General features: G+C 40.6%; 2 protein-coding genes across 2 annotated transcripts in view; one reads left to right on the top strand and one right to left on the bottom strand.

Moving 5' to 3' along the window:
- LOC116329736 (recombining binding protein suppressor of hairless-like protein) overlaps positions 1 to 6,624 on the bottom strand; it is a 25,536-nt gene extending 18,912 nt beyond the window's left edge. The window contains exons 1-3 of the mRNA XM_039612635.1: positions 6,421 to 6,624; positions 5,927 to 6,028; positions 121 to 268 (exon numbers count right to left, since the gene is read on the bottom strand). Coding sequence (XP_039468569.1) covers positions 121 to 268; positions 5,927 to 5,963 — 185 coding nt within the window. The 5' untranslated portion in view covers positions 5,964 to 6,028; positions 6,421 to 6,624. The remainder of the gene's footprint in view (positions 1 to 120; positions 269 to 5,926; positions 6,029 to 6,420) is intronic.
- LOC116329735 (matrilin-4-like) lies at positions 35 to 17,614 on the top strand. Its single transcript, XM_039612681.1, has 6 exons — positions 35 to 173; positions 12,909 to 13,049; positions 15,013 to 15,188; positions 15,318 to 15,476; positions 16,248 to 16,479; positions 17,517 to 17,614. The coding sequence occupies exons 2-6, from the start codon at positions 12,977 to 12,979 to the stop codon at positions 17,612 to 17,614; spliced, it is 738 nt and encodes a 245-aa protein (XP_039468615.1). The 5' UTR covers positions 35 to 173; positions 12,909 to 12,976.

The raw sequence follows: 17,614 nt of genomic DNA, 5'->3' as shown, positions 1-17,614 counted from the left end.
AGACTTTGGGATAAACTTCAGCAAACCGTGACCTCACCTTTCCCGACCGGGACACCCTGCGTGCGTGTGTTTCGGGACTTTTGTCTGAGGTCTGAGCACCCGGCTGGTTCTCCGTCTTACCTGTCCCATCCACCCGTCCTCGCTGCATCGTGTCCGGACGGCAGCGTCCCCAGGTGAGTCAGCGGGCTGATTGGGTCCGGGGACAGAGGAGGGGGGTATAACAGAGCGGTGTCCGCCTCAGGGAAGCCCGGTCGGTGCAGCAGTGATTCTGAGAGGAAACGAAGTGTTAGACTGATTTCACAGTGATACTGTTCAAAGCAGAGACTATCATGATGGGAAAGGGGTCATATCACAGTTGACGCATCATTTAAATTTCATTTAACCGAATGAAGGAGGAGATGTGTGCAGGACAATGCGGTGCTTTGCAGCCTGGTTCAAGAGCAAAGATATGCCCAAAGCAGAAATCATGGAGTTCATCGTGTGATATGGTCACATGTGATATGTGTGCATGAAAGTTTTTTTGGTTGATTATAACTGAATTGACTTAATTTAATATCTGATTAATAATTTCAACCACCTTTCAAGTAATCCAGTCAAACAGACTGGACTTTAAAATGCAACAATTCGCTGTTTTTCGATTTAAGTAAAAATCTTTAAATTTTAAACTAAAAAAAATGGGCTCAGTTTCTGGGAGGAAAATTAAACTCAAAACTGGGTTATTCTGTGGCATTCAGAGAAAACAGTTAAGTTATTATTCACTGAAATGATCTGTGGATAAACTGTTAATGAAAATAATTGTTAGTCAAATGCCAACACAAGCAGTTTGTGACTTCAAAAGAGTTTCCAAAGAGGCCTTCAGACTTTAAGGAGCTTGGAAAAGCCTCTGAAAGTTTTATGCTGGATAAGGTCCAGTTTGGCTCGGATGAACTTAAGGACACTATTGATCTTTGGAAAAGTATTGATCATGATAATAATGCACTACTAAAGAAATGTTCTCACTGATTTTATTTTGATTTTGCACAGTTTTGCTGCAGTAACTGTTTTACATTGAAGTGAAACAAATGATGAGTAAGTGAAGTGAAGTGGAAAGATATAATATGCTGACAGATGTTCATGTTTTGATTTTTAAGAAACATCACATTTGAAAATAGATGTGAGTGTAAGAGAGAGTGAAAGAGGCTTTGGGTTCACACTGGTTGCCTGGAGGTGATGCTTCAGGCAGTCAAAGCCACCATTCAGGGAGAGTCTACTGGAGCACAGAGACGGGTCAGGGCTCACGTGGTTAAGTCAACACAGTCAGTCAGAGAGAAGGTTAATCACACAGCCATACAGGCAGGTGGACAGACTGGAGGTGACAGAGTCATGATACAGGCGGATGATCAGCGATGCCGTGTCTCTGGGAAACTTTAAACGGGTCAGCAGTGCAGGCGTGACTAAAGAGGGACTCGTGGGCTATCAGTGCAGCCATGGGTGCAAATTACTGGGTACAAGGGGGTCCACACCTCCTTTTTCTAGGGAAAAAAAAAGTGAGTCTTCATGAATAATAATGCAGTGCTCATTCTGGAGCTCATTCAGCCAATCATTGCATGAATAGCTGCAGTTTTTCTTTATTTTTTCTTTTGCTTTTTACATTTTTGAGAACTACTCGAGTGAATCAAAACAGAAATGCAATGAACTACAAATACATCCAGATATTTTTGTGAAAGAGTGGAAAAATGTTGTTAGTGAAACAGCTGTCGATGACTTTACTTGTTGTCTCACATGCTGACCAAATGAGAAAATGAATTTCTCTTTTGCATTAAATGTATAAAACAAAACGTTGGTTAGTTTTTGTTTGTCCAAAGGTTTACGACACAGACTCAAATTAGACCTACTCCTAAGTTTGTTTGTGTTTTAAATAAAAAAAGAGAGCTGGGACTGATGAGCTACCTCTCCTGCACAGCCACATTCAGACTTTCAGTCCTTTTCTATAACTGTATTATTACCTGCATGCGATGCATTTAGAGGACACATACACTGAATAGACTGTCTAAACAGGCTCTGTACTCCTAATAATACTGATGATGATAATTTACCCACCTGAGCCAAAGTCTATATATAACTGGGCTCAGATCCTTTTACATACGCGGGCAGATGATAATAAAAGGCGATGGAGGAAGTCGGGGTGTAACTCAGAAAGACGGGCAGGCAGGTAGTGAAACTGCTCGCAGTAGCGGACTTGACATCTGGTTCTAATCTAAATCTAACAAGAAGAAGTGCTGTGTGTTCATCTCAGTATGGTCTCCAGCTGCCACTCAAACCTCAAACCGCCTACAGAACAACCGCAGCCTCTCCGCCCGTCTCACTGTATACATCCAAACTGCTCTCTCTGATCTCCACCTTTTCTACATCCTTTCTTTCCCCTCACGCTCACTCTGGGTGTCTGTATGTTATACAAACATACGACCTCCGTCTCTGTCCGGCTTTCTAATCTCTGAAGCTCAGAGCTGACGTGTTTTCTTCTCAGTGTGAGTCCAGCCTGTCAGTCAAACTGTGCGTCACAACTCGTGTTCTGTCCTTTCTGTTTTTCCACATCTTGCTCTTTGACCTGCTGTTTTAATCTCAGTGCCTTCCTCGTAACCTTGCATAGGTTCAGTCATATTCAATCACACTGAAAGAACACAAAGTCGGTAGAGAACACTGCCATCCATTGATGTGTCTAAAAAGCAGATATTTAATAAAAGTCTGTGTAGCAGGAATGTTTTTTAAACCCTTTATTTTTTAACTGATGTGCCTCCTCAAATTTATCAAGTTTGTTTTTGTTCCCGGTCTATAAAATATTGCAGTTTTTTTCCATGCTGCTGGTGTGTCTCAGTTATGTACCAGATGTTTTTTGGCTGCTTTACACGACAATGATAGTGAGACGAGGCTGTTTTTTAATGTGTAGCATTACTGTTGTGAAAGGATGCAGTTTAGCCCACAGCACAAAGAGAACCACATAACCACAGTTTATTAACACAGCTGTGGACATTTAAGTTTCATTGTACTGAATGATGCATGCCTAATTCTATATATCTGCACAGGACTGTGCCATAGCCTTGAGGCTTCCCTCATTTCTTTATATTTTGCTTTCAAAGGAGATTTTCTTGTATTTTTTTTAGGTTGTCTGCAGCAAAAGCTTTCTTTGAGTCTGACAAAGTTTTTCTTTGGACATTCCCTGTTTTTTCATTCGTTTTCAGTCCAGTCCTTGTACCTGACCATTATCAGAGGAATGTTTTGGTTTGTTAAGGTAATTAAATCTGACTTATGAATCATTCAAGCATAGAAAGGCTCTATTTAAAAAAAAACAGTGCTGTGTCCTGTTTTGTTCGCTTTTTTATCTCTACATTTTTAATCTATTTTTATTTATAAAAGAAAACGTAAAAATGTGTTTTGCACTAACAAGGTGATTCCCAAAGAGCTATTAGCCAGTAACTTGGTATATCTCATCATGGTGTTCAGTGTATGCCTAAAAACTGTGGAAACAGGACAAGTGTAGGAGAAAAAAAGAAGTGCCAGGCCTAAAACTGCTTCAGATGAACAGTGTCTGAAGTCATGTCCTTAAGAAACGGGAACAGAATCCAGCAAAGACCCAACAGAGAACCTGAGAAAAGCATCTGGATCTTTATTTGATCCATCTGCTGCTCACTGAAGCTTCAGCAGAAATGTTATCAGTGGAAAGGCGGCTGAAGCCATTCTGAGCGAGGTGTGCTAGATTATATCAGAACATCTGCTCATAAATCGCTGCACCTACTTCCAATGTTAATGAAATGGAGGTGACTCAAGATTGTTGCACAGTGCTCTATAATCTGAGGTGTGTATTTGTGACAAGTCTTGGAAACAAACCTTTGGCCACTTTACAAATGACCCAATCAGATGTAGAGACATGAGCCAGTATAGCGCCATCATGATGTAGGAGATGACCTCAAATCCAGCTGTTTAAATAAGAAATATTTGTGCCTCTAGAAGATTAATCATTCTTAATTGACAGATAAGGTAAAAATGACATTTTAATAATGTCTGCTCATAAACTGAATGTAAAATTCAAATCAGTGCAAATTGTTCTTCAGAGGAATAATTATCAGATACAGGAATCTATCAGGGCAGTTATGTGTAAGGGTTTGGAGGGTTTTCCAGTCTTAGACCATCAACTTTTTCTCCCAAATGAGACGTTCAGTTTTCTTTCTTTGAAAGCGTTTTCTGGCAGTTGAGCTTGACATGTCATTGTGCCATTTTTCAACAAGCAGGGTTGCTGTTGGACTGTTATTTGTTCATAGAGGTTTGATGGCGTTAGTACGGTTTAGTAACAAGTAAAGAGAAACAGAGAATGAAAGGAGATTAAACAGCATCTAGTATTCACACAGCCTCCCTTAATAATCGCATGAACAAGAACTGATTCACTTTCACTTTGAGCTCTAACACTTCAAACCTGTAAATTAAGTCTTTCTTTGCTTGTTTCGTCTGACTGCTGATAAACTGAGACTCAGAAACTTTCTAAACGGATGTCTGAAAGGTAAGATTATCTGTCATCTGTCACCAGTTTAACCTCAGGTCATGACCCCAGGGGGGCTGGGCGGGATCTTTATCAGAGGCCGTAAATCAGATAATCGATAGAACGTGGATGAGGGTAAATAAGACGTATTCACATGTCAGGCATTCGTTTATAACAGCACTCCTCAGTTCATGTCACCATTGACTGGTCTTGTGAAACTTCACTTATCAAACTGAATCCTAGTTTCCAGATGTTTTTTTTCCTCTTTTCACAACATATGATGATATTTTTTGACTTTCTTTTTTTCGCACTTAAAAAATTAAAATTATGGTCTGATGACCATAATAAGATCAGAACAGTTTTATGTCAAAATTCAGGTTTCTGTCTTTTTGTTAAAATTTGTGAAAATTGCTGAGTCATGAGATGCTTCATGTCACATGTACACATGTACTGTTAGTCACGGGCACTGCTGAGCATAGAAATCTTAATTTGGCCAGTTGATTTTTTTGGTTTTTGGTTTCTTTACTAATTTTAGTGGAGATGTGTGTTAAAAGGTGATGTGATTAGTTTTGGCCCAGTGTAGACATTCAGATCGGGAACTACGATTCTCTGTAAGGATTCTTTACCATAAAGATAGTACAAAATACAAGAGTTATTCTTTCCAAATACCCATCATAATGAAATAAGTAAAATTGGGAGACATCATCTTGATATTCTCAAGAAATAATTTCAACTAACTAATCTGAATAATTTCTATATCCAGGGAAATAATTCTGAGTCACAGCCTCTGAGGCTGAAAATGATTTATGTCGTGTAACTGGAAATATCCAAGAACTCTGTGCTTTAGTTTGGGTGAGTAAAACCCTAATCTAGTCTAGTCTGCTGCTGAACACATGTTAGCAGTTGTTATTCTGATTGCTGTGCATTTGATTCATGCAGCTTGCTAATTAGCCTTGCTAGCTTTAGCTAGTAAGTTGATACTTGATTTTCTTGTCCAAATAACAGTGAGAACATCTGGCTCCAAAAATTAAACAGGACTACAGCCAACATGCTAACGTTAAGGCTTCAAACTGTGAAGTCATGGTGGCTTCATCTTCCATATACAGTCTATGCTCGAGTCATACTCGGTGTGGAGGACATGTTGAGCTCAGGTCGAGGTATGTACCCTCTTTATTCTATCACTGTTCAGTTTCTCTTCACATGTACAGTACCCAATGCCACGATATGTAGAACACAACTGCATTTCGTTTGTTACATTTTCCTAATATTTCATACTCAACAGAACTATAGAAGTATTCACACTGTATTCAGGTTTGGCCAGCAGAGGGGGCTCCAGCCACCGTAACACCACCACAAAAGTGCTTTCCAATAAGTTTGTTTTATTTATTTATAGGATTACAAAATAATACTACTAACCTTTCCTGCCATCTTCCCCGACATCCAGTTCATCCATGATGGGCGTGGCCTCTGCTGAATTTAGGATGGGGTGTTCCTCGGGTCCATGGTCACCCTTCTTTTCTAGAAAAGTTCAGGTTTGACAGAGAAAGAGTTCTTTGTGCACGGAAGTGATGTAGACCAACAAATGCACACCTAGCAGATATTTTTAAGAGGGAATAGAACAATGACTTTACTGTCCAGTACTGAGTCCAAGAGCTGTGTAATTCTATTCAGGCAGCTCTCGACTAAACATTAGGTTGGCTTTGTGTTGCAGTTTGATGGTCCACTGAAATCAGATGTTTCTGTGCTGCTGGGTTCACTATCTGTGTAAAAGCATCCGAAATGCTGACGGGCGACAACATACGCGGCTTTGAAGGACTTACAGGGTGAAAAACAAACCATGAGAACTTCAGCATCAGCTAAAAAACAGCAGCAAGTAATTACATCACGTTATAGTCTTAATGTTAGCTGACCTGAAATCAGACTGTTGTCCCGCAGCTTTCTGGTTTAGATGCTCCTGTTGTTGTTTGTATTCTGGCCTAAAGTCTGAAAAAAATTTGTTCTGTAGATTCAGTTTCTGCCCATCACGACTGCAGCGTAGTTCAAATGTCCAGCAATCAGTCCAATGATCAGTCAGCACAGAGCAGAGCTTCCAGTACACCTTACAGTCACGCTACAGTAAGAGGGGCTCTGGTGTATCTGCGCGTGTTCATGTTTGCACTCGATCCCGGACCTGTTATCAGGCCATGCTGTGTGTGTGTGTGTGTGTGTGTGTGGATAAGGAGATAATCACCTGTTACCAAACTGCAGGTTTCTCATACACACCTTCCTCTTCAGCAAACACTGCAGGTACATGCAGGCTGATTTTTTTTCTACATTTATCTAACATCAGGTTTTCATTAATTCATTCAGTTAGCCAAAAATGCAAACTGCTTTTTCTTTGCTCTTATTTATACTTTAACATGTGGGGAAGAAGGTTTTCAGTCAGAAAAAGCACCAAACATTAAAAGAGTCATATATAAAAAAAAAACCCCTCAGGAAGTTCTTTTTAGAAACAAAGACACAACAACAAACGATTTTCAAGGTAACATTGCCCCAATTTATTTGAGGAACATGAAAGTCATTGAGAAGGGTTGTTATCTACAATCTGTAAATCAGCCGTGCTGGCAGTACAAGATACTGTATCACCTTCATAACACGAGAAAAACACCCTCTGTTAATGAGTGAGCATTTGTAGCAGCAGATCATTTTTAAGGAAACTGTGAACAGAAGAAATCCACAAAACCTTTCATTTTTCATCAAATGGCCTTTAGCTTTAGGATTCTTCTCTCTCCAGCACATACCTCCACCTGCTCCCTACTCTCACTACAAATCACAGTGTCATCTGCAAACATCATCATCCACAGAGAGTCCTGCCTGACCTCATCTGTCAGCCTGTCCATCATCACTGCAAATAAAAACGAGCTCAGAGCAGCTCCCTGACATAATCCCACCACCACCTTAAACCCATCTGCCACTGCTATCATACACCTCATGTCCTCATACGAGTCCTCCCCCAGCCTCACATACTTCTCCTGACTTTCTACAACAAGATACAATATTTAAATTGCCAACCTTTAGTGACTGAGAGCGTGTGCAGCTTTCATGCAAAGCTTACCATGTACTGACTTCATATCCTCACACAGATTTGAGTGCTATCGATCTTTTAATAAAAATCCCAACTCATTTCCAATTTGTTGACCTACCTTTATTGTAACAGGATGAATAAGCAAATCTGTGTTTTGGGTTTGTACCCTCAGAGTTGTAGAAATTCATGTTTACATGTAAATACCTTCATCTGTGAGCCTGACGTTTCGTGCAGCGTCTCTGTGTTTCACAATCAGTGATAACGTCTGCAAAGAACATTAAAGACCAACAAAAACAAACAACAGGAGTCAACAAGATGCCTGTGCTTTCCATCTGTCAGCAGTGACCAGACCAAAAACACATGCTACAGCTCCTATGATTTACTGCCAGCTCTGACCAATGCTGAAACTGCCAGCTTTGTAAAAATCCTGTGAAAGGGCTCTGTGCTGGTTGGTGATGTGAGATGCCAGATGAACAGTTTGAAGTCACATTTGTCAGCCTCAGCTGAGCAGCGAGGGACAGATGGAGAAGAATGGATCCAAAACAAGATGAAAAATATTCAGTGTTTTGACTGAAATGTGCTGGGATCCTGCTCATTCTGTCTTGGCTCTGCGTGCACACGAACATGGCCAGCCTAGGTCCTCTGTCCAAATCTATTATTCTTATGTTTTATAAAACTTGTTTTACCAAATATTTAATTCTTCAAATATGATGCAAAAATATTCTGAGAGGCAGAGAAAAGGAACCGTTTCCCACAAGTCTGAAACTCTGAGTACAGCTCATGGATGAGATTTTTATTTCAGTTTGCTCTTCTTTAAAGATAAAGTCACTTTATTTGGGTTAAAAAACTGGAGATGAGTTTTAATCAAGGCAGATAAACGACAGCCAAAAAGAAACTGCTTCTCAGTTAAATGATTAGTCAGTTAATCAAAAAATGAATTAATTCAGAAAATAATCAGTTTAGCCAATAATTGATTTGTTACAAGGCTTTCCTTCAGTAACATGATCATTCTGATCACCACCAGGCCTAATGCAGCTTAAGCTTCCTGTAAATGTGTTCTGCAGATGCTGAAGCAATGCTCGTGTCAGGTGAGAGTTCCTTCTGTCCACTGCCTTCAGTGTGAGTGGACATCAGGGGAGAGTGCAGGGAAAGCAGGAAAACGCATCAACATGTTCTTCTCCCAGAGGGAGCAGCACTAACAGGAAACTCAGGCCTGATAATGTGCTGTTGTCTAAGTGTGTCTGTGATCGTCTGTGCTTTGACTTTGTTCGGTAACAGCACAGACGTGTCCATGGCATCAGACGAGCTGATGGGACGCTAAGAAATCTGCAAAAATGTGGAAATGGAGCCTCAGACATAAAACTGATTCTTTAGACAGTAGCAGTGAAAATTATGTAAGTACTTTAGTGTTTACCGGTGTAGTGGAGGTTACATCACTACAATCACAGATAATTAGACATTATATTCCACAGCATTCATCTGATGATGATATGACTCATTATGGATTTACTAATCAATTTACAAAACTCACTGAAAGCAATGGCAACAATAATGTAATTTGTATGTAACAGGATCGATAGAGCTGAGCTTTAATTTTAGCTATTTGAGGCTTTTCACTGATGGATGTAGACCGTAGAAAGAAAATAGTCCCCACATGAAAAATATGTAACAAGGGTTGTAATGGGATCATACTTTTTGAAAGCGTTTTTTAAATGTGTTATTGGAGTTTTAACCATCATGAGGTGAATGCTATCTGGTTCCCTCAGATTCAAGACAACACAAACATCCTCTCCGCTGAAATCTCCAAACCAGAGAAACCCAAACTTAAATAGTGCAGATGATTTGGAGATGGACTGTCCTTAAACACAGCTGACGGTCATATTATGACATTTATGAGTTTGACTTTTTACCCTCTTAAATATAAGCCTTAAAAATGACACGTGGATAAATCCAGAGGTTTATTTTTGCTGCCTGAGCTCGAAAAGAACTTTAAAGAAACAGTTTGTGTTTCATCTCTCGTGGTAATCTCACCTTCACGCCAACATCAACAGTATCTCTGCTCTCTGACTGCCTCGTTACAAGTAGCTGAGTAAACTGCACGGTTGATTTACTCTCCAGTATGTGGCATCAAACTGCTCCTCACAAGCATCTAGCTGCTTTTCTAAATGTGATTTTGTATTTAAAGCCCATTCAAATAAATTACACTGTCATGCTGCAGTTGCACAATATAATGTGCTGTTCATAAAACTGATATCACGGTGGACAGTTAAGATATTGTAGTGAATAAATTTCCAAGAGTGGTTGGCGAGCAGACCATTTAAGTTTGTTTACTGTGCTAATGGAAGGAAACAGGAGCTCGAAGTAAGACTCACACACTGTTAGCAGCCTCGCAGTCACAGCGAGCGGCAGCCTTCGCCACCAACCCGTCAATGAAATGTTTAACGAGAAAATATTGGCTCTGAGCTGAAAGATTCTCTTTGTGGATAATTATAGAACATATGCTGCTCTGTGACCCGAGCTGAGGCGGAGCTGTGATACGTGTGTGTGTCTGCAGCGCACACGCTGAGTGGCGGCAGGATCCAGTGGATTGTTGTTTAGTGGGGGAGACAGGAAAAGGGGAGGTGGGGGACTGGTTGCTGCCCTGTAGGTACAGAAAGCTGTACTGAGAAGTCTTTGTGCAACACACACACACACACACACATGTCGGGTATTCATATCTTGTGGGGACATCCCATTGACATGATGCTTTCCCTAGCCCCTAACCCTAACCATGAAAAATTAATGCCTAATCCTACCGTAACCATAACTTAATTGTAACCCTGTCACTAAAACCACATTTTGAGTCTAGAAAATGCCTTCAAACTTATGGGGACCAGGATTTTGGTCCCCATAAGGGCTGTTAGTCCTCACAAGTATAGTAATCTTCCAATTTTTGGTCCCCACAAAGATATGAATACACAGTCACAGACACACACACACTTACAGACCCTGAAATCAGTTCATACCTTAAAAAATCTTCAAACTTTGGTGCTTCAGTGGAACTTGGGCAGGTGTGTGCTGTTACAGTGTTACATGCTTCAATTACACATAAGCCAAAGTTCAGACTTCAGACTGAAACTCAGGGTTTCTGTTCTACTCTTGGATCTGTATGATGTCACAGGAAGCAGTTATCTCTAATATAGTCACATCAGACACACAGTCGTAGAAACCCCGCCCACCTGCCGTTCACATGTTCTGTTTGTGAAGGACAGCCAATTAGAAGAATACTGGATTATTGGCCTTAGAGCCCCTTTAAACCTGACCTACAATGCGTCGTGAGCGGCACTGTACGACAAAGTTGACGTCTCACCTGATGTCCTGTTACTGCAGGTTGAGCAACTAGTTTTTTGTTATCTGGCGCCTTGTGCTGCACAGTTTCTGCTGCTGTTTTATTGGCGCATCAGTAAAGAAGCTCAGAAACTCAGAGTATACACAGGGAGCTGTTGGAGCAGTTTGAAAACGAAAGACTTACTGAAAAAAAAACCCTGCAGTTCCTTTGAGCACAAATACAAGCGGCTCTGAGATGACATTACTGGTGGGAGGTGAAGCGACCAGTGCAGCGGGTATACTGGGGCCTTTAAAGGGAGAGAAACTGAGGCCACCCAGGGGGAGTATAAGCTAATAAAGTATGAAATATGGAGGTGGAAATTAACATAATAGGTCCCCTTACATAAAAACCATAAAAAAACACATTTTCTTGAAACATTTTCCTACATGAACTCAATCACGTCACAGTAGAGACTGCCCTATGTGACATGAGGAGTGCACATTTGTCACGCTCACTAAAATTACTACCAGCACACTGATTAGGATTTCACCGTGTCAGGAGTTGGATCTAATATTGTGTAAGTGGGAACAATCTGACTGTAGTCTGATACACCCTGAACTTCAAACTCAATAACAACCACATTCATTTTATTCACACACTTGTAACAATGGACTGAATACTATTTTTCAGTAATTAGAAAAATAACATTGCTTTTGATCATCTTTGTTTGAAGGTAGGAGGAATTGAGATCTGTGTAATAGGAGGGACTGAAGCTAAGGTGATTGATGCGTTCTGCACAGGTCAGTGACAAAATGATAAAGACATAACCACCAGCTAACCTTGAAAACATAAAAGCAAGAAAAATGTGCTCCAAATGTTTGGCTGAACTTTCACTGCAGAGACGCTCGTGAAAATATGTGGACGAGAGTGAAAGAGACGAGAGAAAGTGGGCGAGGAGACGGAGGGAAAGGCAACGAGACAAACAGAGACACAAACTGAAAAAAGAGCCTTTGTGCTCGGCTACATCTGTTGACTCATTACTCTGATCTGAGCCAGTGATGACCGCAGTCTCTGGCTGCCAGTCAGACAGCGATAAACCCCCGAAGGACCCCTCTCTGTGGGCCGAAATGAAAGAGAGGTGGCTTTCATGCTGCCTGTTTGAATTGACCCAGTGCCTCAAACATAAACACGTCCCAGACTTTATCATTATCCCCCTGCTGCTGCTGGAGCTGCTCGCCTGCAGGCACATTAGGCTCTGTGTGTCTGCCTGCAGCCTTCTATTAGCAGGTATTGCTGTGCACCTCATCCAGGTGTGTTACGCTGAGTGTTTTACGAAGGGGCAGGACTGGAATGTTTCACTGTCATTGTCATTATTATCACTTTACAGAAATAATCTCCCTCATCATTAGAACCCCTGAAAGCACATTCCTGTTGTGTATGTATTCAGTAATAGTGTAATGAAATCCAGAACGTATCTACATGACCAACAGCTGCTAATACAAATAACATGGTGAGCCACACAGGTGGAGGTGATTTTTAATTTAGACATCCATTCACAATTAAATTCACATTATATTCAAAAATCTGTCACAGTCATCGTCATACAGATTTGTCTGGCCTGAATCGTAGGATATAAGTTATGCGTTTGGTATTAATGAGGACAAAGCTTAAAGGACAAAGCACTTCAGATGCTCTCAAGAATGATTAAGTGTGTCTGATGTGATCTAGGAATGTCTTCCAGAGGTCATTTCTAATTTGTGTGTGTTTAGGCACACATATTACACACAAATAACTTTGAAGGATTAGATAAGAATCGAGGTATGTGCTGATGAGGCTCGTGCCTGTTCGAGGATCGTCAGCATGGAAAAGAAGGAAAGAGTGATCTCCTGTGTCCAAGTTTGATGTCTCGCAGACTAATCTGTCCATCCTAACCTCTTCCATCTGCAGACATTAGAGCGTTATGACAACATTGCAGTATGTGTCTGAGTCTCAAAGTGGGCACTATCTTGCTCGTCTTTTCTTCACAGTTTGATCCTGTTCCAATTTATCTGAGCCCAGCTGCGAGCGACCCGTCTGCTCGATCGATATCATTTGGATGAAGATGAGACAACTGAGCGCATTCATCCTGTTGACCCTGGCTGTCCTCACAACAGCCAGACCAAAAACAGGTCAGTGTGCAGATACTGTGAGAATCACTGAAAATTATTTTAAAAATAAATAAAATGTTTCTCTTCTTAAACAGGGTATGTAAATGAGGGCATAGTTTAATTTTAAGAAAATAAATGAAAGAAAAGGATGTCTGGAAAATGAGAGATAAATGTTTAATGATGAGCATTTGGATGGTGAAAAGAACTGGGAGCTAATGTGGGTTTGGATCACAGTGGAAACACAGAGTCAGTATAACCAGGCTAAATAATGCTAAGCTATGATTTATGGGGAGATTTTAAATCAGGTGCTTCAAGTGGATTGCAGCGAGTCGCTAACTATAAACCATGGTTTAAACAACCATTTGATAGCACAATTACACCTTTACGAGCACTGTATTTTTTTTTTTTTACTTTTAGGGTGGCTTTGCATGATTAACAGCTCAAATTAATCCTTGGTGGCGTCCTTGTTGAGCTTTTTGGCTCACAGGATGCACCCACATTTACACAGAGTCTTTGTTATTTAAGCTTTCGACATGTTTGATATTAACATGTAAATGTGTCCTTTAAAAGGAGGAAAACATAATAACTTAAATTTAAACTGTCTAATATTCTGTGTTGGTGATGACTGAAATCATGTTAGCTAACTATGAACACAGTGACGCATGTGTGGCTCTTTTTCTTTCAAAACTGTTTTTATCGTTAACTTTTAGAGTCACGGTTTAATTTAATTGACCAAATTAGGACTAAGAAACAGTAGAGACCCAAATTTAGATAGAAAATGTAAAAAAGAAGGGTTGGGGACTTTTTAGAAAAAGAAAATCAGCAGCAGTTATAACCTGTAAATGTTGCCACTGCAGGTCACTGAATAGGACTCTTTATACAAGCGTGTGAATTATGACTTCTGTGAAAGGCACGAATGTTTCAGGACGTATCACTGACACCTATACATTACATCTGCGGCTGACTTGATTTATGTGACCAGACAATGCAGTGGACGTGTTTATAAGGCGTTAAAATTGGCCACTGCTGACGTCTATTTGAACCTAAAGATGGATTCCAGCCGTCCCACACGTCTGCTTACTCTGACACTGAGTCTCGTCTGTTCTAACTTTCACTTTGTGTGAAGAAATTCTGGATGGGCATTAATCAAACAGTTTCTTTCCAACTCGTAAAAGCCACACCACAAACACAAGCCCACCTCATACCTCATTCATGACGGCAGCGTTTTTGAACCTAGATGATGTTACAACACGGGAGCGCGTCCGAAAAAAATAAAGACAAAAACAGGTGTCCCGTGGCAGCTAACGCCACGGAGAAGCAGCGCTCAGGTGGTAAATAATGTGAACGCTGTACCGATGTTTGAGGAAGGCCTCTGTGGCTGCTGTGCTTCAGAAAGAGAGTAAAATCCACACAATTTAAAAAGAAAGTCAAAAAAAGAGAGAAGCAGCCTTTTCTCCTACTGATCAGTCACAACACGAAAATGGTTTCGGTTTTCCTCAGAGCACCAAAACAGCCCTGATCCTTTCACACGAGACACGACACCTTCTCATGTGAACATTAGCAGTCGACTGTTTGGGGCCTGTGAGTCGCCTCCATGCATTAACGTCACTCAGAGGCCACGTCTGTGATTCATGCAAAAGATGTGTCGAAATCACATTTTACTACTACAGCTCCTGAAAGTGAAACAGCCCACTGAAATTCATTAAACACAGATTACAAATATATTTAAAAAAAGGCTCAGCAGCTTCCTGAGCTGGACACTGTGGTAAACATCACTCAGACAGGAGTGATGGATTTGTTGGGGAATAATTTGAATAATATATTACGACACAATAAAAATCCCCATTTTTCATGTTTTCTGGGATCTCACCAAATTTAAATTTGGAGCTTCTGAGGTCTGAGGATTGCTGACCTCTCTTTGAACTCTTTTTCCATTATTGAAACATCCAGTTTGAACAGATTCTGCTTTTGTTCTTTCTTCCAGAACCTGCGCAGAAATGTAAGACCGGTCCGGTGGATCTAGTCTTCCTCATCGACAGCTCCCGCAGCGTTAGGCCACATGAGTTTGAAACCATGAGGAAGTTTATGATTGACATCATTAACACCCTGGATATTGGACTAAATGCCACCAGAGTGGGAGTTGTTCAATATTCCAGTCAGGTAGAGTAACCAGACAGAATCCAGACCTCCTTTCATGTTTTACTCCTTCATCTTGACACCTAACCCTTCTCATCACTACCTGGTCTTAAGATGATGTTTTAATCTTTGATTGTACTTCACTGCTTTCAGGTCCGCACTGAGTTCACTCTGAAGACTCACGCCAGGCTGAGCAACATAGTGAAAGCCATCAATCAGATCATCCCCCTCGCTCAGGGTACCATGACCGGACTCGCCATCAGATACATGATGAATGAAGCTTTTACTGCTGAGGCTGGAGACAGGCCAAAGGTACTTATTGGATGTCTTATACCCAATGAACCATTTTGTAACCATTTCCTTTAGTTGTGCTGGTGGTTTCAGGCATTTTAAATCTTTACTTTCCTTTTTAACTGTCTGTATTTAAATCATCACCAAAATAAATATCATTCAACAAAACCTCTTTTATGTGCAAAAAGTCAAATGTTCACATGGTTGAAAACTCTGTAACTGAGCCTGTGATTTGATACCATCACACAAGCTTTCAACTTCACCTTTGCTCTGATCCTGAGTCCCCCCCCCCCTTCACAAGGAAACAAGGAGTGGCCAACCAGTGGTAAAGCTAGTTAGGGGCTGTGCATATGCGTATCTCATCCAGTAACTACTGTTCTGTAGAACTTTGTTATAGCCGAACTTTTAGCAGAACTATCCATACATACAGACATTTCTATCTGGGTCATGGGAGCAGCAGTCTAAACCCAGGGTTACCAGGTCCTCTGGGGGGGACACCAAAGCATTCCCAAGTCAGCCAAGAGATATAATCTCTCCATTGTGTCCTAGGCCTCCTGGGAGGACATGCCGAGGACACAAAAGACATTTAAAAAAAAGTGTAGATGAACTGCTGTAAGGGTCTAGTGCAGTGTGGATTGGACAGCAGTCAATAGCTGAGGCCCTGGCAGGCCAAACTCTACCTGATGAAGTTGGCTCTTAGGATAATAAAAATATAAAAAAAATAAAATAAAAACAAAGATGGAGGGGACGTCAATAACAGCTGTCTGTGGTTGGTTCTGCCGATGCCTTCAGGTTCCAAATGTGGCCGTGATCGTGACAGACGGACGTCCTCAGGACCGCGTGGCTGAGGTGGCAGCTGAGGCAAGAGAAAAAGGCATTGAGATCTATGCTGTGGGCGTGGCCAGGGCAGATATGACATCACTGAGGGCCATGGCATCACCGCCCTTTGAGGACCACGCCTTCCTGGTTGAGTCCTTTGATCTCATTCACCAGTTTGGCATCCAGTTCCAGGATAAGCTCTGCGGTAAGACTGCAGGACAGGAAATACAAAACCATAAAGTATACAAACAACTTCTATTACTACATTTGGTGCTTTTTATTTTTATTATTATTTCTAATACTTGTGCTATATTGTGTAGTTTATTTAGATTCTGCATCTACCTGTTACCACTTATATATCATACTGTGTTTTTATTTCAATATAAGATTTCATTGTACCTGAGAAGAATGACGATTATGAGATTATTCAAAAAAAAAAATTCAGCTTTTAATCAGCAAAAAAATAACATTTGCCCTGAGCTGGACTCAGTTAAGATGAATTGTGTAACTAGTAAGTTTTGAGATTCGTGTGAGTGGAAAATCTTACTGGAATGTAAAAACTCTCCAGTCTTTAAGGATTTGGAAGTTGTGTTTCTATAAAATCTCCATCTAAAAGATTTTGTATTACAAATGGATTACTTTTATTTAAAGTCATCTTAATGTAAGACCAGTAAAAAACTTCAGTTAAATCTTTGGGATTGAAATTTCATGACATTGGCTTCATCTGGGGCAACATAGATTTTTTATGTAATTAAAAACACAACGTCTAGCTCGAGTTAAAATAAAAAAATTTTAAAAAATCCGTCTGACCGCACATAACCTAATACTTTTTCATAACAACCTCTGCAAATCCCTTAAGTGCTCGATATTTCCTCATGCTGCTATTATTCAACACTGGACTACAGCTAAAAACAGTCTGGTATCCTGTGGTGGGAGATGCAAATGCAGACTTAATAAAATAAATACAAAAAGTAAACCAATGAAATAAAATAGGCTCTCAGTGAAAATGATGAGTCCTGTAGCTAAGAGGTGACAGCAGGGCTAAAACCACTTCTTTGATTCATTTTGGTTCTCAGAGCTTTTCGCTTTTACAGTTTTCCTTCAGGGCACCGATGATTCCTTTCTACAGGAAAAACATTGTGAACAGTAACAAAGTTGTTGGAAATATGATTTTGATTTTGTGATAATAACCTTTAAGTTAAATATATTGAAGCTGATTTTGTGAATGCTGATCTGACACAGGCGTGGATCTGTGTCTGAGTCAGACCACGGCTGTGAGCACATCTGTGAGAGCACTCCTGGATCCTACCACTGCCTCTGTCTGCCCGGATACACTGTGA

This window comes from Oreochromis aureus, linkage group 5 (assembly GCF_013358895.1).
Source record: "Oreochromis aureus strain Israel breed Guangdong linkage group 5, ZZ_aureus, whole genome shotgun sequence".
Classification (NCBI taxonomy): Eukaryota; Metazoa; Chordata; class Actinopteri; order Cichliformes; family Cichlidae; genus Oreochromis; species Oreochromis aureus.
This window is presented reverse-complemented; position numbering and strand designations above follow the sequence as displayed.